The following is a 23415-nucleotide window of genomic DNA, read 5'->3' on the forward strand; positions in this document are numbered from 1 at the left end:
ATTAGTGGGACTTTGGATAGGATAATGGTGAGATTTTTGGGTTGGGATTTTGACGTGGCACCATCAGCATTTTCCCACCCCACCTAACTCTCCTCGGAACAAATGGAGTCTTATAAAGTTTGTCTTATTGGAAATTATCTTAGACCTGTGCATGAAAAGCTGGTTCTTGCTTTGTACGTACATTATAAGGGTCTTTCACAAAGTTCAAGATAGACAGGGAGAATCCTCACCTTTGTTGATGTTAACCTTTCCTTTGATTTAGTGGTTATTGAGTCAGTTATTGCACACGTGCATCTTGAAGCATGGATATATTGGTATGGAAAGGATGCTGTTCCATATTCAATATTGCAGACTCTTTAACTTGCTGAGACTCCATTTTGATCCAAGTTAATTTTTACACCAGAAAATTTATGATATGTGATGTTTGAGAGAACATGTCATATTTTATGTGTTAATTTAGGCTTACATCTGAATGCAGAGCTGCTTGAGGCTTCATTTTGAACTTTTCCTTTCTGGGGGTGGGGGAAGCAGAAGTAGGATGGTTTTTTAAGCAGGATAGCATGAGGAGACCAATGGCAGACTTCTTGTCCTTTTTCTTTAGAATTTGTGTAGCAGTAAAAGAAAAATGAAATGTAGCTTTCGCATGAATGATTTTAAACCTGTGATGATAGGTTTATCTTATCTGGTACTGAAGCCAATACAATTCTGCACCTGAAGATTTTTAAGAAATGAGCTTCTGCTGGTGAAATTAATTTTTAAAAATTCTCAATATTTTTTTATTGGTGTTAACACTACAATGTTAGAAGGAATAATATTCTCAGTTATGTTTGAATTTTATTTTATGACATAACACTGTTAATCACAATCATAAAATGTTTGCTGCTAAATTTGCAGGTTGCACTGTATTAGATGTAGACGGCTTACAAGAGACATATGATGGGTGTGTAATAGCCACACACGCACCAGATGCTTTAAGTGTATTGGGTGAACAAGCATCATACGAGGAAATTAGAGTGCTTGGCGCTTTTCAATATGTTTACAGGTGCTGCCTTCTTAGCCTATGCATTTTGTAGCTTTATAATAATCTTTGGAAGTTGTCAAGATCTTCCGCCTCCTTGGAGTTATAAATGAAATAGATATTATAGGACACACTAAGTCATATCAGTTTTATGGCTCAGGTAGAAGACAACTTGTCCTTGCGACATTAGCTATGTATTTCAGTTTGCACATGGAAGTAGGTTTTATGGTATACTTTCTTTCTGGATAGACCAGTAACAAGTGATAACCCGTCCAGATGGGAATTTTAAATTCAGGTCTAGCAACAGTAAATACTTTGAACGGTTCTTAGTTTTGCAGAAAACTTCACAATCAGTAAAATAAAATGTAGGAAATCAAGTTAGGGGAGGAAGATAACAGGGTAGTCTCGACTCGAGTCTCTTACCTACCCTTTACCGAAAAAAAAGAAGAGTCTCTTACCTACCTCTCTCACAAAAGGGATCTCACCGTACTCTCTCGCAGTACAAGGTACAACTTTTCTTCTCTCTTCAGTCAAGTTTGTGTACATGACTGTAACACCCTACAAACTTGTATAGAAAAGGAAAAAACATGCTCAGACACTTGTAAGGTGGCAGGAGAAGCAGAGGCATTATGAGAAGCAAGGAAGAAGAAGAATAACAGAGGAGGCAGAAGAAGATGATTTTTATTTTCTGGTAAAATCAGCATCATTCATTAAGAACTGAAAGGAAATACAGAGTCAACTACATGTTAGCACGAGATCTGAATGCATACATCCAACATCCCAGGGTGGAATTTGACCAATCTGTCATGCATGTGATAGAGAGGGTCTTTCAGGCCAAGGTATGGGCAAGCCCAGGGTCCCTAGAAAGAGGGCTGTATCCACAGCACATAAAGGGTTTGACTAAATTTGAACCCCACAGATTACAAGTACAAAGTGAAATAACCATGTCTAACAAAAGCAAGGATCTGCTGACCAGAATGTTGCCAAACAAAACCCACACCGGTTTCCAGAACTTTCTCTGTATATCAGAGCGATTGGCCACTGCTACATGGTTCAATATCTTCCCCAAATAGACGACATCTAGGATGTTGAAGAAGAAGATGATTTGCAGAAAACCTTGGAGGCTTTTGTAAGGTTGTTACCCACCCAAGGAGAACACAATTTATTTATATAGATCTATTATTGACCAAAGTTACAATAGGAAACAAAAATAAAATATAAAAACACAATATTACTAGGAGACTACCAGCATTAAGTCGAGTTTGTTCTTTTGGAGAATTCTACTATTAAAATTGAAAAACCTTACTCCTTAACCATCAAGGTAACATAAACTGATGGGGATACTAAAATCATGAAATAAACTGACTCAAAAATAGAACAACAACAACAACAATAAGCCTTGTCCCAACTAAATGGGGTCGGCTACATGGATTATAGCCCTCCAATTAGTTCTGTTTAAGGCCATGCTAGATACAAGGCCTAAGCTATACATATCCTTTCTCACCACTTCTCCTAAGGTTATCTTAGGTCTACCTTAGCCCTTCTAGTTCCTTCAATATGGATTATATATCACTTCTTTGTACAAGGGCATTTATAGGTCTCCGTTAAACGTGGTTGTGCCACCTCAAACGACTTTCTCGAAGCTTATCACTTATGGGAGCAACTCCCAGACCAACTCTAATATGATAATTTCTTATCTTATCTATCCTAGTTTTGCCCCTCATCCATCATAGCATCCTCATTTCTGCTACAATGAGTTTATCTATATGATTCTTTTTAACAGCCCAACACTCTGCACCGTACATTATAGTTGGTCGAACAACGGTCTTATAAAATTTTCCCTTAAGCTTTAATGGAATACGCCAATCACATAAGACCCCGGACGCACCTCTCCACTTCATCCACCCAATTTTAATTATTTGGGAAACCTCATCCTTTAAATCACCTCTTTTACTTATGATTGAACCTAGGTACCTAAAACAATCACTCTGAGGAATCTTTTTATCGTCAAGTATCACCACCTCATCATCTGTCCGATCATGACTAAAGTTACAAACTAGATATTCTGTCTTCGATCAACTAAATTTAAAGCCTTTTGATTCCAAAGCTACTCTCCATGATTCTAATTTGGTATTAATCCCCACTTGGGTCTCATCAATCAACACAATATCATTCGCAAAAAGCATACACTAAGGGACCTCATCTTGAATGTCTTTGGTTAATTTATCCATTACTAGTGCAAATAGATATGGGCTTAAAGTTGATCCTACTCAAAAATAGAATCCTGACTAATTAATGAAGAAGATTCAGTGTTCCACTTTCTACCTGTATGTTAGGCCCATTGCTAAGTAAACCCACAAGATCAAAGGACCAACACCTACATAACACATTCCTAATAAAATAAACCCTCTAGGTGAACTATCTGCACCAGGGATCAAGTGACATTATTATGTTTGATAAACTAAGGATTTATAGTAGTAATGAGTACTATTCTAGTGAAATAGGAGAAAAGGTTAAATTGACGTGCAAGGTAGGCAACATTTTCATTCTTCTTGTTTCTTTGTAGCCTTAACCGCTACACTGTCCAAATTTCATTATCTTTACTCAGTCTTGTGTAATCCATAGGAAAAGTAGCCCTAGGTTGTTTGACATAGCCTTGACAGCTGGAATCTCCAGCTTTAATTGTTTTTAACAGTTTGTTTGCCTAATCTATTGGGAAAGTAACCCTAACTTTTAGGTGGTGTGATGTATGTTTTCTGTCATGAAAGATTTCCCCTTCTGCTCTGGTGTCTGCTTTTGCATTTACACATTCATTGGAGAGGTTAAGAATCAAGTCGGTGATCTCATGGGAAAAAACATATCTTACATGGCGGAAACATCTATGTCGTGGGTTTTTGTTGTACCTAGAGTTCGAATTGTTCAACCGTGAAATAGATAAGTTGACTCAGCTGATATGGACCTCTAAGTTGTCCTCTATGTAGCAATAATACACGACTTCCAATTGAAATTGCAAGTTAATAATCCAATGTCATTGCAAAAGTGCATACTTGGTGCACGAGCTTCCTCCACTGCAGGGTCTGGGGAGGGGCAATAATGCCCACAGCCTTAACCATCCCACTTCTCACAGAGCTGTTTCCTAAACCCAGATGCCACTGCAGGTGCCAAAAAATGCAAACAACTTAGCAAGCAATGCATGCAGGTATGAAGTTGGGATATTAAAAGCTTCAGATATGATCTTGTATCCGAATTCCATAACATAGAAGCATGTCAGGAAAATAAATTTATCTGGCAGCTTTTGTGCAAAAATTATGAATATTTCTGGTTGGGGATCTGACATGACATCTGGATAAGTGACATGTCCAGCAACTCATTACCACAAGCTTTATCTTTTCATTTCTTCTCGAAGTTAGTCATTGTAATTGTTTAGACCCTCAGCAGCTTTTAGGATGATTGCCAACTGTGCCTTCTTAACAATTTTATTTGAGTGTGCTCCCTTGTTTTGGTGTTTCGATTTATAAATGCATTCTTTCTAGTAAGTTTAAACTGGTTGAATGATGTCCTATATTGGCAGTGATATTTTCCTTCACCGTGACAAAACCTTAATGCCTCAAAGCCCAGCAGCATGGAGTGCATGGAATTTTCTTGGAACTATACACAACAAAGTATGTTTGACATATTGGCTTAATGTGCTCCAGGTATGGATCATACTTTTCTAATGGGTGCTTGTAACTCGTAAATTCATTCGTAAAGCATATAGAATTTGGTATTTGAGTTTTCATATCAATAACATAATCATTATATGATGTTCTTACTAGCTGGTAGACACTGGCATAGTAAATGATAATGATTGCAAGTTTCAGGTTTTAATTAAGTTTCAGATTTTAATTACCTCAAAATAGCTTGAAACTCTTCCCTGCAGTTGTATTTTTCTAATTATTTCATCAAATCCATGAACTTACAGAACATTGGTGAAGCTGATTTGCCGTTTCTTGTGACTCTCAATCCACCCCATGCACCGGAACACACCATGCTTAAATGGACAACAAGCCGTCCTGTCCCATCCGTTGCTGCATCAAAAGCTTTGCTCGAGCTTGATAGAATCCAAGGGAAGAGAGGCATATGGTTCTGTGGCGCATATCAGGGTGGGCATTGGTTTATCTCGATGTCTGTATATACTACAGTGATTAGGGTTAAAAGGAAGTTGAGTTAGCATAAGTTTATAGAAATGGTATTGGTAGAAGGAACTAAAAATTCTTAACATTACCTCTTTTAAGGCTGCTAACTGTAAAATTGGAGCTTTGCCAGAAGTAAATGTAGCCTAAGATGGAAGTTTTTCAGGAAATATTGAATTAACGTAGCAAAGTTATCTAAAGCTGCAGGAAAATATGTCCAGCACTTTGGAGCTAGTCATAATGGCTTTAAATGCTAGCATGATTGATAATCTGGGTTAAACAGTGGAACGTGAAAGCAACTGAAGTATGACAATACCACTGAACCAAGTTATTATTTAATTTCATGTACAATTGCTGTCTTTTGCTTGACACCTCTGCTTTTTGAGTGTGTCAAAATAAGAAAACTAAAGCCTTAGTATAAAAGAGTGTAGCATTATTTTTGCTATGCATGTTTTCTTGTCTTAGAAACTTAGAGATACTTATTTTACTAGGGTCCTTCTTATGCAGGCTATGGATTACACGAGGACGGGCTGAAGGTAAGGATTGGTATCTTTCTGTATTGTCTCACGGTGATGGTTTAATTCTTAAATATAAACTAAGTTTACTTCCATCTTGTAGCCAAGGAGAATGTTCTCTGCGGGGGAATTGTGCAATGGGGGGCGGATAACTGTCCTGGCCCATGAAAAGAGGTAATGGTTGCCCTATTCGTGCTGCCACTTGCATTTCAGCTGGCCCCTCCCATGCACACAGGAGCCACTTCCCCCTACAGAGAACTCTTGCCTTCGGTTAACGGACTGTTTTAGAACTTTAATTTAATAAATTGTTCGTCATGATTTGCGGAAGGAAAAAAAGGTGGAAACCTTTTTCTTTGGTTTTAACTCATTTTTGGGTATGGCTAATTGGCTAGTATGTACCATTTTCTTGGTTTCTTTAATCTCTGTATGTCTTTCATTTTATTAGAACTTGTCAGTTCAGTCATGCACTACTCATGAGTGTAAATCTCTTGCAGGCTGGCTTGGTTGTTGCACATAATATTATTGGAAAGAAATTTTCTCTTCTAAAAAACCCAAAACATATGGCACCTTCTCTGGCAGAAACAGGAGCTCGCCTTTTTGTAACTAGGTTCCTTGTGCGTTTTATATCAACGGGATGTTTGACGTGAGTTCACACCTTAAAAATTGAATATAGCAACTCATTTCATAGATTCTTGCTTACAATAGTCAGATAGCCTCACCTACCACCACAACCCTGAAAATGTTTGATCTGTATCTTTTGCTGGAATTCCTCAAGAAATTGTTCAAGTCTATTACAATTGAACTCCTTGGACTATTGAGACTAGAAGAAAACTATGTATTGTTTTGAATTGCTCTCATATGGTGAAATAAATAATAAAATACCAATCATCATGTGTGTTATCATCTCATGGTAGGTGTTGCTTTTTTGTGGTAATAGTATGATGTAATGAAAATGCAAGTCAGAATTTTTATGCTTGCAAAAATAAGTTGGTCAAAGTTAAATAGAAAAAAATAAAGTTGTTGGTGAAAAAAAAGAAGCAAATAACTTGGATAAAGATGGGAACAACTTGAATATGTGCTTCTATTCAATGCAAGATTCTCACTAGAATACTTGAAACCATGTGCCCCATCTCAAATTCTGACTGTAGAATTCTCCAAATAATCAGGTACATTGGCTGGTGCAAGTTTTTATAAGAAATGTTTGTATAAAGCAACTAAAGCTCTCGCTCATCATTCTTGTGTTTACATATATCAATGTCCTTTTGGCCTTTCTTCATTCGTGTGGAACATAAGCTTTTGGCCATAATGTTGGCGTCTTTATTGTTTATTTAGTGCATCCCATAATATCTTCTAGTTTCTTATTGAGACAATGTCTATGATCCTTTGCTTGCTCATTTTCTCATTTCTACTCTTTCTAAAACCATGTGGACATTTTAATTTATTTTTTTCTATTGTTAGCCTAATATTATGTTCTTGGATCATTTGCATGAAATATGATTAATGTACTTTTAGATAAATATACTAATCTACGGAGTATTGAAACAGCCTCCCAACAAAAAATGTTGTGGGTAAGACTGTGTAGGAAAACTGCCCATCGGATTTTGCTTGTGCAGAAGCCTTTGGCACTGGATTTGCGCTTTTTATACTAATCTACAGAATGTGTGTGTGTGTGTGTATGTGTGTCTAGCTTGCATACTTTAGCAATCTCTTTGGCAAGTCCAACATTGGCTTTTTTATAGTTATAAAAAAAGGTGTATTTTGAAATGTGCAGTTTGTTAGAAGATGGAGGAACTGTTCTTTCTTTTGAAGGAACTAGCAAAATCTGTCCTCATAAAACTGTCATAAAAGTTCACAACCCCAAGTTTTACTGGAAGGTATGTACCCCTGACATTCTCTTTGACTGTAGAGTAGACATTTATTGTTAAGAAGGAAAGCAAAAGGATAAAAGCGAATTACTGGTTGAAGTGTAATTTTTGCATTATAGAAATGGCGAAGAAATTGTCATGTATACATATATACACACATAAAATGTTTGAAACTATGAAACATCATTGGAATTTTTTTTGCAGGTTGCTACACAGGCTGATTTAGGTCTTGCAGATGCCTATATAAGTGGTGATTTCTCTTTTATTGATAAGGAAGAAGGTCTTTTAAATTTATTCATGGTATGGAGAAGTTAATGTTCCAATGTAAATTTACCGTCTAAGGTCCAATTTATTCAATAATTATTGTAGATTTTTATTCCAAAATTTCCTTTTCTAAATTTGTCTCTGCAGATTTTCATTGCTAATAGGGATTTGAATAATTCTATCATGAAGAACAATAATAAAAGGTATTCTTCTAGTCACTAGATATGCTTCAGAGTGTACAGTATTTATCTATAGGAAAAGTCAATTATTTTTAGGCTTAAAAATTTCTTGTCACAGAGGTTGGTGGACACCATTACTCTTCACTGCTGCAATTGCGTCTGCCAAGTATTTCTTCCAGCATGCTTCAAGGCAAAACACTCTCACACAAGCTCGCAGGAACATCTCTCGTCATTATGATCTGGTCTGCTCCTTTAGTGTCAATTTTATGAATATCTCTTATCTATTGTTTTTCCCAGTTAGGAAATTATTGTGACTCTGTTGTCTTTTTAATGCACTGACACTAAATCCTTTGGTGGGTATAACTTACAATTTAAATTAAGATGCTTAGATTGAAGTTTTGTCTAATTTTGTATGAACTGGCAACTTATTTTCCCTTTTAAGTCAAGTAACCAACCATTGATCTATTATTAGATTTGTGGTTGATCCAGGAAAATTGGTGGTAAGCTAGTGTAGAGAAAGGGGGAGAAAGGGGAAAAGTTGCACGTCATAGACCAATAGGGAAAGTAAAAAAAAGAAGCAGACGTTGTCGAAGAGAACACTCGACTTCTATTCAAATCACTCTATCCATTGCTTGGTCACAAGCATGTTAATAAAGAAAAATAACACATACCCTAAGTTGAACTATGGAACTGAAAAATAAAGTGCAAGTCAAGCTCCAACTTTAGCTTATTCCTCCATAGGCACCCCAAAGTAAATATAGTTCTAAATAAGTAGAACTAATTCAACCCTTGTTGGATGAAAAATGATTGGACCAGTTCTTTCTGAGTTTGGGCTTCCAAAGTCTAGCATGGTGGTCCAACCAAATACATTGAGATGTCTTTTAGACTTTCATTTGTGTTATGACTTTGTCATCTCCTGCAAGAACTGAATTGCTGATAAAAGTTTGTGAGACATGTATGTGTGCCTCAAATTAATTGCAATTCTACAATGTCTATCAGCTTGTAGGAATGTGCTTATTACCTGTGACCAAACATCCCAAGCAATGATCATCTCCATTTATTACCACAAGTAAGAGCTTGTGTGAAGGCTATTGATTGGTGAGCATACTTTTATCATAGTATGGAATCACATATGGAACATTGAAGGCTATTTCAGTCTCTGATTCAATGAAATTTCCTAACTCTTGGAGAGCTGATTGAAAGCAAACAATCACCACTGCCATCATGTGGCAACTAACATATGTTATGCTATTTGTTCTTATTTTGATTCTTCTAATTTACTGTTGGAAAAAAAGGAATATTCATACACATTTGAACAGAAAGGTCTTCATACTGTGCATATCACATTAGAACAGGAATACTGAAAATTATGAAAAGGACTTCCACTTGGTTTCTTTGGACTACTGGAGACGAACATGCTTTGCAGCAATTTGTGCATTCATAAACTAATTAGGGTGAGGAACTTTATTTCCAATTTTAAGGTTTTATAGATAGATAACATCATCTATGTTCGGAAGTTCATTTCTTTATAAAGGACTCTGATATCTGAATTTGGGCCAAACCAGTTTCTGGTCTCATGAAATAACTTTGCTTAAACATGTCACAAAGCTGGTGATCATGTTAATCATGAATGGTTACTATTTTAATTATTATTATTTTTTGAACTTTCAGTCATTAAACTAAATTGTAATGAGGATTCAGGCCCATTTTTCTTGTAGGTCCTGTATTTGTATATCATTAAAAGGCTTTGTTCACTTTTTCCTTTTTTTTTTCTGTGATAACATTGATTGCATTTTGGCTTGGATGTGTTAAACGCACCTTGTAATGTATTTTGGAAGATCAACTTGAGCTGTTAGTTTCCAAAATTCTTATATCATGCTATATTTGATATCTATCAACTTTTTGTTCAAGTTTCTTGCTATTGTTGGTTCTCTCTTATGTATCACTTCAGAATATGGCATTGTTTCCTATAATAAGTGGTTTCTGTTTTCTTTCTTAAGAAATTATTGTTGATTTGATTGCATTGGATATGATCCTAAGACTTGTCCTTTTCTTCCCCCATTTTTGGTCTTCTAGAGTAATGACCTCTTCGCTCTGTTCTTGGATGAAACGATGAGCTACTCGTCTGCAATATTTAAGGTTTCCCTCCCCTCCTTGAAACAGATTATCTTTAGATAATACATGAAAGCTAATTGGTTCCTTTTTTTAATTCAATCTCAAAGATCCTCCTAATTCTGATACTTTCATGTGCAAAATCGCCCAATAGGAGGAAAATGAAGACTTGAAGACTGCACAAATGAGGAAAATTTCTCTTCTGATTGAAAAAGTAAGTTCCTTGACAACAATCTTGTTGAAATATCTTTGGAGAACATCAGACATGGTCTCTGATTGTCTTGACCTTTGTAAACGTATCCAGGCCAGAATTGACAAAACACATGAAATTCTTGAAATTGGGTGTGGCTGGGGAAGCTTTGCCATTGAAGTAGTCAAACGAACTGGATGCAAGTACACTGGAATTACTCTGTCCAAAGAGCAATTGGAATATGCTGAAAGAAAAGTAAAGGAAGCAAGGCTTCAGGTCTTAAATCTCTTCAACTAGTAGTGATAAGGCTTGTGTTCTTTTCATGCATATATGTTGTGCAAATGATTGCCACAACAGCAGCTTATTTTAAATTTCATGCTGGCACCCCTCACAAGAGTTAAATTACTGTAACTTCATGCCTGTAAAATGACATATTTGCCCCCCTCCCCTTCCTCCTATTTTTATCCAACTAACAGTACCCCTACTTCAAGGTATGAAACTGCACACTGTCTGTGTAGCAGAAGCTCTCCATTATATATATATTGCAAAAGTTTTCAATGCTATTCTTTTCTGTAGCTTCTTTGTTTTCACTTGGTATTGCCAATATATCGCTTCAGAATTTCCCAAATGTTTGAAGAAACACTACCAGGTAGTTCCAGGAATAAAATTATTGGTGTTGAGTTTTTTAAACTTATATGGAAATGATACCAATCAATATATTTTGGTGTCCTTAATTATACCAATAAAACAATTAGTGAACATGATCTTCACTAATAGTTTTGTAAAAGTAGGGTCCTATAGTTGTGGGCCCCCGTTGACCATTAGTCTTCCTGATGTGTTGGTCAAGGTAGAAGATCTCGCTCTTGAGCAAGATCTCGCCACCTTGAAAAACCGAGATCTCGACCATCTCGGCGAGATCTCGGTCAAGATATACAATTTTTTGGTGTCAACTCGGTGGTCCATTTTGGTGGGTTTTAGGGTCCTAATTGGGTTGAAACTTGGTATTTAGCCTATTTAAGGCCTTTTGAACACATTGGTGGCCTTGGATTTGTCAGAAAACTACCCTAAGTATGATTTCTAAGTCTACCCATAGTGTGAAACCGAAATATTGTAGGATTAGGGAATGCAAGGTCATACAACATGTAATATTGAACCTTTAAGGCATATAAATGAAAAACAAGTATATCAAATGCATCAAGTAACCTAAATGTTATCAAAATTCCATCCATATGAGTATCACAATCTCAATTTTCAAGAATAGAATAATAAAATTATAACCATTAGAAGTTCTTTATAAGTCATTAAATCATAAGTTCATAAGACAAACAGAGAATGATTGATCTTCCTTCAATGTTGTGGATGTGTTAAGAGTAGTTGCAAGTGAAAATCTAGCCGAAATCCAAAAAAAATGAAAAAATTGAGAATTTCAGCAAGATCCAGGGTGAGATATGGCTTAGATATTGCAAAATATAGCGAGATATCCCAACTCTCTGCTCTCGACCTCCATCTCCCCTCATGCCTACTTGAAAAAACGGGATATCTCACGAGATCCCCCACCATGGTGTTGGTAGTAGTGTTGGAATATCTCCATTGTGCGAATAATTTAGATGGACTTGCCTGGCACTTTGATGGTTTCCTTTTTTTCTTGTGAATCCTTCTTGGACTATAGTTCTAATTTGTCCACTTATTGTATGTGAAGGCAAACATTCAGCTATAGAATACTTTTTTTTTTTGGAAGATTCAGCTATAGAATACACTCCAGCTCTATTGCTTAACTGGTTCTTTTCACCTTCTTCTCTTCCTTTGATTCTCATATTTTTTTTGGATGAATAAAAAATTGTATCAAAAGAAAACAACACGCTTACAACATAGCAAAATAAAAGCAAAGATTAAAAAGCACTGACAATGCAACATGGGCAGGGCCCAAAGAAGATGGGCCGAGCAGGGCCTCAAAGACTATTAACAATATGAGGTTTCTTTACTTCTCTAATATCTGATTGACTTATCATTCTTGTTTTTAGTCAATCCCTAGTTGCATTGGTTTCTCTTGTCATATGCCAAGTATGATTTTGTACATGCTAGTTATGTGTCACAAAGCTCTCAGTTTTATTACCTTATATCCGTATCCTTTTCTTCTTTCAAATCAGTACAGAGAAGTAAAAATACAGCCAAATGAATACCATATGAAGTGAGGGTATGACTTGGTGCAATGGTAGGGTTGCTTTACTGTGACAAAGTAGTAATGAGTCCTGTAACTTGGAGTGAATGGATGTGAGAAAGGAAAGAGAGAAGCCATGATTTTGGTGTGGAAACTTTACTGTGAATTGGTGAGACCTGAGGTAATACTTCCACTATTTATAGATGAATTTTCAAGTAGAAGTTAACTAGGCATATAACATAGAAATGAGATAGGATTTTGAACTCCAAATCCTGTTCATTCTAGGACTCCCAGCCTCGAATTAGTGCCTGGCACTAATTCTCGATGGCTTTATTTTGCCTAAAATGCTGTTTTAACAGGTTTGACTTTAGAAACAATCTCCCTGTAAAACCAGAGGTAAGGCTGCATGCAGTATGATCCTTGGCAAACACTACAGCAGCAGGAGCCTTGTGCACTGGGTTTGTGCCCTTTTTCAGTACCCTTCAAATTCTCTATGGAAACCCCTAAGGGATTCTTCACATGATTGCTTTGCCAACCCATTGCAATTTATTTATGCATCTCCTATGGACTTGATTCTGTTATAAAAAATATCTCCTAATTGTCAAGATTCATGTAAAACTTGTATTGACTTTACTTCCAGGACCGCATAAAATTCCTTCTATGTGACTACAGACAATTGCCTGGCTCCTGCAAGTATAACAGAATTATATCATGGTGAGTTCCTGGTCAATTTCAGTATCCATTAATTTCCTTTTATAAAAATCTACATTATGCTTTTTTTTGGGGTGGTGGGGTGAGCAACTCCAATATCAATTAGTGTTCAACTTGTGCTTAAAGCTTAATTTCTGATTTAATTCTGACAGTGAGATGATAGAAGGGGTTGGCCATGAATTCATGGAGGACTTCTTTGGCTGTTGTGAGTCGGTGTTGGCTGAAGATGGTCTTCTTGTTCTACAGGTTAACCAGACAGTTTGTCAATTACACCATGCATCTTAGTGATGCATCCACTTGACTAGCTTGCAGTTTTAGCTCAACACATATAACTCTTTTTCAGTAGAAATTTCCCATTCAATTTCTTTCATATTTTCTTAATTTATTTGGTATGGAACCAAAGTGTTGGCTCATTAAAGCCGTCATTGACCATGGTTGATCTGTATGCAGTTTATATCAATACCTGATGAGCGGTATAATGAGTACAGGCAAAGCTCTGATTTTATAAAAGAATACATATTCCCTGGAGGATGCCTTCCATCTTTAAGTAGAGTAACATCAGCAATGGCATCAGCATCAAGACTCTGGTGAAAATTATGTTACCATCTAATTATCAGACTAGCCTAACTTCTCATCTTTTTCTTTGGACAATTTTACTAAAATGTTGAAGTTTTAATGCAGTGTGGAGCACCTGGAGAATATTGGAATACATTACTATCAAACACTAAAATGGTGGAGGAAGAATTTCTTGGAAAAGCAGAGGTACAAACAATAACCATGTAACATGCTTATATTTACTTCAACAACTGACCTCAATTTCTTCTGTAAACTTCTCATGAAAATTTTTGGAGCACTCATGGTCAAATTAAAGCTTTTTTATGTCATCTCAGGTCACTAATGTAACGGGGTAGCTCCGAAATATTATTTACCTGGTGCTTTATGGAGCATTCTCAACTCTTTAGAAATATGGATAGAATGATATCTGAAATTTTTGTTCAGATGGGAAACCTTCCTCTAATTAAGAATTGTATTTATTTGATACTTTACTTGACAAGACATTTACCAAAAAAGACCATGTCTAGTGCACAAGGCTTCCCCATTTAGCATGGTCAGGAAAGATCAAATGTATGTGGCCTTATGCCTGTTTTTAGGGAAGCTGTTTCCTGAGCACTAGACTAACTCACCAAGCACAACCTTCAAATGAAACTGCTAACACTGAACAATTAGTTGCATCTCACAAACCCATGAAATGTTGAGCCAAAATTGTTTTATTGCAAATACGACAATAACAACATGCTGCTGAAAATGGGGAATAATTCTGTTAAGTTTTTGTAACTGCCTTAATCTTCTTATCTTGAGAATAATTCACATGGATTTGTTCAGGAAAAATATATATCCTTTCCAATTTTTATGGAGGCCCTTGTCTTCTCATCTTGGGAGAGATTAATTTAGGAGGAATGTGAATGCATCTGAATCTATGAATGTGTTAAAGAATTCTGATATCTCAACACTTGGAACCAGTGGCGGAGCCACGTTGGGACCGGAGGGGGCCATGGCCCCCCCCGGATTTTTTGAAATTGTAAAGATTCTTGTTTTTTTCCTTATTTCTCTATCTTTGAATGTGAAATACCACTATTTGGCCCTCTCCAAAAATTAAAAATAAAAATTTTAAATAAAGATGATGGGTGCAAATGTCATTCATAATCTCTATCTAATGGTTATTATTAAATTCCTAGTTTTAAGGAATAAAAGGTTAAATTCTAATTAAAAACTAACTCACGATCCATGAATTTCTCCTTATATATTCTCTCTTATTTTCATTTCTATTTATTCTCTCATGAATCTCCTCTTTTATTCCTGTTTTTTCTCTTTTTTTTTCCACACGTCTCACAAAATATTGAAGTTGTTAGCAAACTTTGGAATTTTCCTAAATCTTCTCCACATCGTTTATTCACTCTCTCTTTCTAAAATTATTCACTCTCACACTCACGAATTTTCTATTAATTTACCTAATTTTTAATGTAGACTCTACATTAAAATATAATAATATATTCTGAGATGGGACCTACAGTGGGTCCCACATTGGCCCACATACATTCGGCCCCCCTCCATGTTCAATCCTGGCTCCACCCCTGCTTGGAACAATGTGTTTGTGTATGTGTGTGTGTGTGTATGTGTTTGTTTGAGAGAGAAAAAGAGTTGTATGTGTTTGTTTGAGAGAGAAAAAGAGAGAGAGAGAGCGGACTATTGTCTGTTTTTCTGACCTCTGTTGATCATGTCTCTCATATATTTCGTCATACTGAACCAAGTAAGAATAAGAGGAATGTTAACTCTTGTATGCATTAAAAATTCAAATATAATTTCGGCTATTTCATGTAATTACCTTAACCAAAAGCTGTGGTGTTTTCTTGGTATTTTTTTGTGTTTGGTTCTGATGTGGTTTTGTTTATGTTCCCAGCAAAGTTCATTCATTGGGATTCAATGAGAAGTTCATCCGGACATGGGAATACTATTTTGACTATTGTGCTGCTGGTTTTAAGACACGTACACTGGGCAATTACCAGGTATTAATCACAATTTGAACAGAAACTGCTTTTTTGGTCCTTCCAGTTGAAGTAATAACCCCTGGCCTGCATATTTCTGAAAGACAAATAGAGAGAATGTTTACTAAATTTAACTTTATGTTTCCCCCACTATGCAAATTAACTTACATTAATCTGAGTAGTAAGTGGTCAAACTCTGAAATATTTTATGGAAAGTACATATCAAAATGCTGTGTGTAACAGAACCTCTAATCACAAACTAGAAGCTGAACAAGAAGAGGAAGACACAGAGAAATCCTAACTGGAAAGAAATAACCCAGTGATAGAATCAGTACGTCTTTCGTATCTGGGGTTGAATTTATTTACAATCCTATAACAGAAACACAAGTTGAGTAGGAAAGGGCAAATAAGCAAATAATAATCAGTTAGGACTATAAATCCCTAGCCTAGTAAAACTAAACTACTAATTTAAGAAACAAAAGACTTCTGAACTACGAAAAGTATTCTTCGTGGGACATTCTCCCAAGGTGGGAATCCTCAATACCTTTAACAGTGTGGAAAGAAAACCTCAGTTTCTAGAGCATGATGAAGTACCCCACGCGACTCCTGGGATAATTCTGGTTGCAAGATACCTTATATTTTTTATCTTTGAATGATCTTATGTAATGTAAAGCTAAGATCAAGGATGACTTAGCCCCAAATAACCCACAAACACAGAAATAGCATAAAGGACATAAATAATCAGTTTAAGGTCTGAAACAAATATGACCAGCCTGAGTTTAAGTGAGATTCATGTGGTAGCAACAGTTGGATTGAGAGCTATGGCTTCAATCACTAAAATAGAAACTTTTGGGCTGTAGCCCAAACTGACTAATAGATGGCTCTCAAACTTTGATTGAATGTAGTCCAAGTGAGAGGATAATGTGAGGGCCAGATTCTCAGATATGGGAATGGATCTAAAATAGAAAGTTCAGGTTGAATGGTAGAATGATGGATGGATGAGATTCTGGGTTGGGTGAAAGGGAATATGAGATGGAATAGGATATTAGTATAACCAGCAGGGTTTGTGAGATGGAGGGGACAAAGGAGGATCCAACCAACTGAATTTTCAAGTTAAATGCTTGTTTCGATTGAAGTAGCAGCAAGAAGCTTCTGACAAAAGAATAGAGACTGGGGATAGGTGGATTTAGCTCTCAACAGCAAGGTTTCTTCAATCCTAGGTATTTAGCTCTCAACAATGAAGTTTTCATCCTTCTTATTCGAGCAAAGAGACGAGAATAAACTCAAAGCAAAACCTTGATTGATCAGTTCATTAAAACTTGTTGGCTGAAAATAGTCTATTACATACTTAATAGAGTACTAATACTTGCTCTCTGAGTTACATAGAATATAGAAACTACTAGCCTTTTCTGAGCTAGCTAATATTCTCAGCAATAGCAAAAATGGAAACTTACTAGAATTAAAAATTAGAAAATAGGCATTATCAGTCAGCTACATGCTTAAATACTAAAATAGAAACTAGTCAATTAGAAAGAAAATAAACCCAAATCAGTCTCCACTATTCCCAAAAGCTATAGACCCCATGATGCAACCTTAGTGATAAGCCAATTGCCTTCAAGATCTCTAACACTAGACTTGAATTAGGCCCAAACCTAGATGTCGGTTAGGGTGTAGGGGTTGCTTCTTAATAGAATACCCATCACACAAAACTTAACCACCACTATCCCAGTAGCCGAACGGCCCGAACCAAACCCAATTCCCTTGTTTTAGTTAATTGGGTTTTGTTTGGTTATTGGGATAGTGGCGATTAAGTTTGGTGTGATGGGTATATGGTTGAGATGGGGTAGATCTTGAGATATGGGATGAAAACTTAGGGGAATAGGTTGAAACTTGGATTAAGTTTATGTCTTATTACCTAGGATAATCTCTTCAAGTTTCAATGGGTTTGGATGGGAGGTGTTGATACGGAATCCTGCTTGTCCTTCCCTATCAAGTTCCTGCAAAACACGTGCTTGCTCGACCTTGGGGGGTCGAGGTACGTCTCCGATGAGCAAGTCAGTACCAATGAGATATGATCACAACTACTTAATAGAGAATTCAAGTAATTGATCACATAGAATATGAATACTTACTTTCTTATGCTAACTTGTGGTGTTTATATAATGTAAGATATTAGAGTTAGATTTGGAATATAACTCTAAGAAGAATTGTTTTCCTGACTCCTACCTATAGATAGTTGAGGTATAGTAGGAGTTCATCACCCTGATTGGGTATCTTGATAATATGGTCGGAGTTGTGTGTTCGGACTGGATAGATTCTAAGAACCTATGGTCGGACCGGATAGATCTCATCCATGATCTGTTTATAAAGGATGACCATATTGGTCATTAACAAGGGGATTGGGAGATACTAGGTTTCTTGATTTTGGAGCGAAATTGGGTGATAAAAACAAGAATGGGCAGGTCTGGGATTTGGCTGGTCTGTTAAGGCTGTAATTAGGATTGGAGGTGAGGGATGAAGGTGGATTGATGGTCAAAATATGGTATGAGACAGGTCTCTGGTTAGGGAGATCTAACAAATTTTAGGAGGTAGGTGGTGTAGGTGGGAGAGAGAGACTCATAGCAGAAGCTAAGGTTCAAAACTGTAAATTTAAGGAGGTTAGAGATGGGGATTAATGAGGTCTTCCAGCAGTACCTGTTTGGGACCTTGAATGGAGGCTTGTGAAGACTGTCCTATACAGCCATTGTTGAGAGTCTAAGCTGGATCTCACTTAGAACCTTCCTAGGGTTTGGACCTTCAAACTAATTAACAGAACAAAAGCTCTAATGCTTGGATCTTCAAACTAATTGACAGAACCAAAAACTAAAATGCACTAGAGTGCTTTAAGGAAAGCTTATTATTTATTCATTCAAAACTGATATCTCCCAATTGAGTAGAGGGGTTTACTTAAAACAACCTAGGGGTTGGGTTTCCTGTTGGACTTGTATTCCCAGCTTATTCTAATTGAGTGTTAATACCACTGAGTCTTATTACTTCGACCTGTAAAAGGACTCACTTGAGCTAATTAATAACCACATGTTTTGACATACCTCATTCAGGTAGATTTTACAATTTTGCCACTGACCTGTTGAGTAGATTAAGAATAGCAATTAAAGTTAGAACATCTGTTGGGCAGCAACCCTGCAGGTTTCCTTTGGCCTTCCACTTGGTCTTGGATTTGTTCTTGGACTGGGGGGGGGGGGGTTCAGATACTGCATCACCCCAAAAATTCTCAAAAGGTGCTTTCAAAGTTGGACAAAATAGGTCATGACATTGTCCACGTGAACAGTGTTTTGGCTCTTCTAGAAGCCCAGTAATGCAACCAATTGGCCCATTGACCCAATGGTTGGTTCAAAAGTGAACCAGTTTCTTAAGTATCTTCCCAAACAGTAAATTATTATGTCTTTCAAGGATTCAACAATGTACAATTTCTTTTTTCCGGAGTCTGTGGGGATGTAGTAGCTGAACATGGATTTCAGACAAGATCTGGGAATTTAAGGTGACCACCTGACATGGCAGGTTGCCATGTTTTTATACTAACTGCTTCAGATAAATTTATACCGTTCTATCTAAAGGTGTTTTCACATTTTATATATCAGAATTCCTGAAAAGTTAGTTACTCTCATTTCTTTGTCCACCCTACTTTAAGCTGAAATTACTGCTGAATAAGTGGCTGCTTGCAAGGTTTGCTTGACATGGGGCATTAAACCATAGATATGGGATGAAAGCAAATCTTTACCCGCTACCAAAATTGTTAACCACTGGAAAAAGCCAGAACTTGACAAAAATTGGTCTTCCTCTCAAACTGCAGATGGTGTTTTCACGTCCAGCAAACCTTACAGCATTCAGGAATCCATACAGAAGCATACCATCAACGTACTGAAAACCTTTCGGTGATATCTATTTGTTTTTTTTAGTTTTTACAGTCCCCCCCCCCCCCCCCCCCCCCCCAACAAGTTCCAAAGCATGGGTTCTTGTATCATTGCGAGGGAAACTGTATTTTCTGCTGTCCAAGAGAGGGAAGGCAAGCAAGTGTTGTAACATCATTATCTTTGACACAGCATTTATTGGCAAACTGTTGAATAGAATGATTGAATTGTGATTAACTTCTACAAAACGACTTATACTACTAACCAATCCATCGACAACAAACTTTTTTTAGTGTGAAAGTTCATTTTTTTTTTATTGATAAAAGAAAGGAAATACACAATAGAACAAAGTCTAGGTATTGATTGTTCTATCCCTCCTGATTGTCTCTAGGCAACTTGTTCCACGAAATATGAGGCATTCAAATCAAAATACAGCTCTAGTTTTAAATTAGGACAGCATTGAACTAGCGTAAGTAAAAGATCAACAAAAAAAAAGCTGTCGTACTGTAGTCCAAGTCATAAGCAGCTTCAAGTTTAGTCGTAGGGTAGTCTGTTAAGGTTAGGGTTTAAGCATGAGGTTGCTTAAATCATTATACCCGAGTATCTAGATTGGAATACTCGGGATCGTTGCTTCCAGCTAGTATTTATAGACCACCACTAGGTTCTACGGTTAGTTGGACTCTCCCATAAAGGCCCATTACACCGTTGGATCATAATTGATCCAATGGTCTGTATTAGAACATACGTTGGGTATAACTCAAATACCTCAACTATAGTTGAGTATGACTCAAATACCTCAACAATCTCCTCCTATGTTCTACATATGGCTCTAGCGTTAGTTCCAGAAATGTAATGTTCAAACTCAATACAGAATCATTCATAACTTTCCAAAAGAGAATAGTATTTAATAAATTCAAAAAAACACTTTGAAATTAAAATATGAGTTTTAGAACAAATCTAAACCCAATCTAATTAGAAGTTCTCCTTATAAGTGAATTACTTAATCTCACAAAGAATACCCAATTTTTCCTTGCATCCTTGAACGATTTACTCAAAAAGTGAATCATCCCCATTGAGATCCATCCTGATAACTTTTATTGATTTTACTTGTCAAGTAAATCTTTCCACTAAGCCAAAGGATTAGATTCGCTCATCCATTTTCGCCATCCATTGCAAATTTACCAAAATATGAATTTCATAATATATGAATTCAATCATTTGCATAAGTATCTAGTTCAATCAAAAGAGCTTAGTACAACCCACATGATGACTGAAAAAGCATTCGCATTCTCATAAAGTTTCTATACAAAAACAAGATCTAAACATTTTCTTTTACAAAGAACCATTCCATGTTTATATTTGAAATGTTAGAGTTATCATGTCCAACATTGTTATTGGTTATATCATTAAATTTGTAATGATAAATCTTTCTATGGATGACATATCATCAAATGTAGAATGATATAAAGATAGCAATAACATCATCGAAACATCAACAATTTTCATATTCCTTGAATGGAATAATAAGGTAATCAAGATTCATACAAAGGTGGTTATATCATCAATGTGGAATGATTTCACAAACCTCTATACTCCACAATCATGCCAAATTATCTGAACTATGTAAATTGTCATTGAATGCTAACTATGGCTAGATAAAATTCGAAAAATTCAAAATAACATAGAATTGGATTAAGACCTATCTATTTTATGGTCTTTAACTTCTTCTCCCCCACAATTTTGAATGTTCAATTTGCATTTCAATTCCTTTGTAAGGGCATCTGCCATATTTTATTTTGATCACACATTAACTAAAGTAATCACTTCTTGTTCTGTTAGATAATTCAGCAGAACCTGCATTAGCCTAATTTGTCTCCTCTTACTATTAAAAAGTCAGGTATTAGCTATTATTGTTATTGCTTGATTATCACAAAACAAATCTTCAAGTTAATCAAAGGAATAAACATGATCAGATCATTTATCCACTCTCTTTTTTATCTCTTCTTAAGGCTAAAGAATATAGTTCTAATTCTATAAAAGATAGAACTCAAACAATACAAGTTTATCTCTTGAATTTCCTTTCAGCAACCACTTCACCTAGTGTAAAAATAATCACTAGTAGATTTGTTGTTCCTATTTCTGAGCGATAAGAGGCATTAGAATTATCCTTCCAAAATTTGAGGATGTCCAATTTAGAGAATAACATAGTTTAAAGTACCCTTAACGTATCTTATTAGCCTTGTAAAGGCAACCTAATGCTTTTTACTATAATTACTAGTGGATCGACTCAGGATGTCTACCGTATATGCTATGTCCAACTTAATGCAACTTATTGCATATAAAAGAGACTATCAAACAATTTAGAATGATTTAACTAATTCACAGCTTTATCATCATTCGGTACAAGCTTTTGTTATAATCATATGATGTCTCTACTAGTTTGCATTCATTATATCTCCATCTAGAAAGTAGTTTTTTAATATAGCTAGATTGACTAAGGGTAATTTTTTGCCTCGAAAAATTTACTTTCATGCCAAGAATGATGTCTACAACACCAAAATCCGTCATGTCCAATTATTTAGCAAATATTTCTTTGATGTCATTCACTACAGAATGATCAGAACCAAGAATAAGCATGTCGTCTACATATAAGCAAATAATTATGAGTTAATTCAACACGGACTTATAGTAAAGACAATTATCAAAGTTATATGTTTGAAACCCAAAGCTCTTTACTTATTTTGTCAAATTTTTGTGCCATAATTTAGGTGCCTAGTTAAGATTAAAAGACTAAATTAAGTTATAATCTTTATGTTCGAAACCTTTCATGACATACCCTTCAAGTTTGTTCATGTAGGTTGTATAGTAAAATACTTTTTGTCCATATCATTCACTCTATCAGAATTCACAAAACTTTAAAACTGATATGAATAACTTGATATGAAACAAAAACTTAGAGACATGTCCTTTTATTTACAAGACCAAGAATCAATTACACAAGAATCATGAGACTAAATCAAAACACATTAGTGTTCTATAGAACAAATTCTCTTTCATCTAAATTTTGTTCTCTTTCTTGCATTATTTTAAATCCAATGAAGGTCTCTAACTTGGTCAGGTTAATCAGTTAATGGACACATATCTCTATCCAAGTGTTTTCTCTCTCTTCCCCTCCCTTTTTTCTTTAAAAACAAAAATCATTGACAGAAGAGAGTAAGTGGTAGTTTCTTTCTGGATTTCAACGGTGATAAAGCTATCACTTTAATCGAATCCTTTCTTTTTGTATATTAACAATAGAAACATAGAATAAATAGCAACCCAAAAAAAAAGACGGGTCTCCTATTTCAAATTTCATGGCTTAAGGGTTCATCAATTTAAGGTATTTCAGTCAAATGTTACCCACCTAATATACCATGCATATAAACCACAAGAAGAGGTTTTGATCAGCTAACAAACCCCACCATTTAAGAGACATCATATTCTAGATTTCATAACCAATTTTTTTTTTATATAAAAAATTATAAAAGAAATCGAAGGAACGAGAAAGAAAAAAGAAATAGGGAGGGACAATTGCAGCCTTCAAGTGATGCTATCTGAGATCTCCTCTTCTTGTCCATTCTATTTAATTTGATCGGTTTGCGATTTTACTTCAAAATTCATCTACTTTAAGACCCACTTTGTTCTTGAAATGTATTTCCTTTTTTTTTTTTTAAATTTTTTTATTCTCCTTTTTTTTTTTTTAATTCAAAATCTATTTTAGTTTTTGGATTTTGTTTCAAG

General features: G+C 35.8%; 1 protein-coding gene across 1 annotated transcript in view; it reads left to right on the forward strand.

The window, feature by feature from the left end:
- LOC149022599 (uncharacterized) overlaps positions 1-19698 on the forward strand; it is a 46241-nt gene extending 26543 nt beyond the window's left edge. Inside the window, 18 exon segments of the mRNA XM_089150628.1 lie at positions 895-1042; positions 4590-4713; positions 4980-5160; positions 5698-5726; positions 6200-6348; positions 7477-7579; positions 7775-7870; positions 7982-8037; positions 8132-8255; positions 10090-10152; positions 10280-10339; positions 10430-10591; positions 13114-13187; positions 13337-13430; positions 13635-13771; positions 13866-13946; positions 15643-15748; positions 19578-19698. Coding sequence (XP_089006754.1) covers positions 895-1042; positions 4590-4713; positions 4980-5160; positions 5698-5726; positions 6200-6348; positions 7477-7579; positions 7775-7870; positions 7982-8037; positions 8132-8255; positions 10090-10152; positions 10280-10339; positions 10430-10591; positions 13114-13187; positions 13337-13430; positions 13635-13771; positions 13866-13946; positions 15643-15748; positions 19578-19649 — 1859 coding nt within the window. The 3' untranslated portion in view covers positions 19650-19698.
- The last annotated feature ends 3717 nt before the right edge of the window (positions 19699-23415 follow it).

The sequence above is a fragment of the Hakea prostrata genome, chromosome 3 (assembly GCF_041222555.1).
Source record: "Hakea prostrata isolate BN-2017 chromosome 3, UWA_Hpros_2, whole genome shotgun sequence".
NCBI lineage: Eukaryota > Viridiplantae > Streptophyta > Magnoliopsida > Proteales > Proteaceae > Hakea > Hakea prostrata.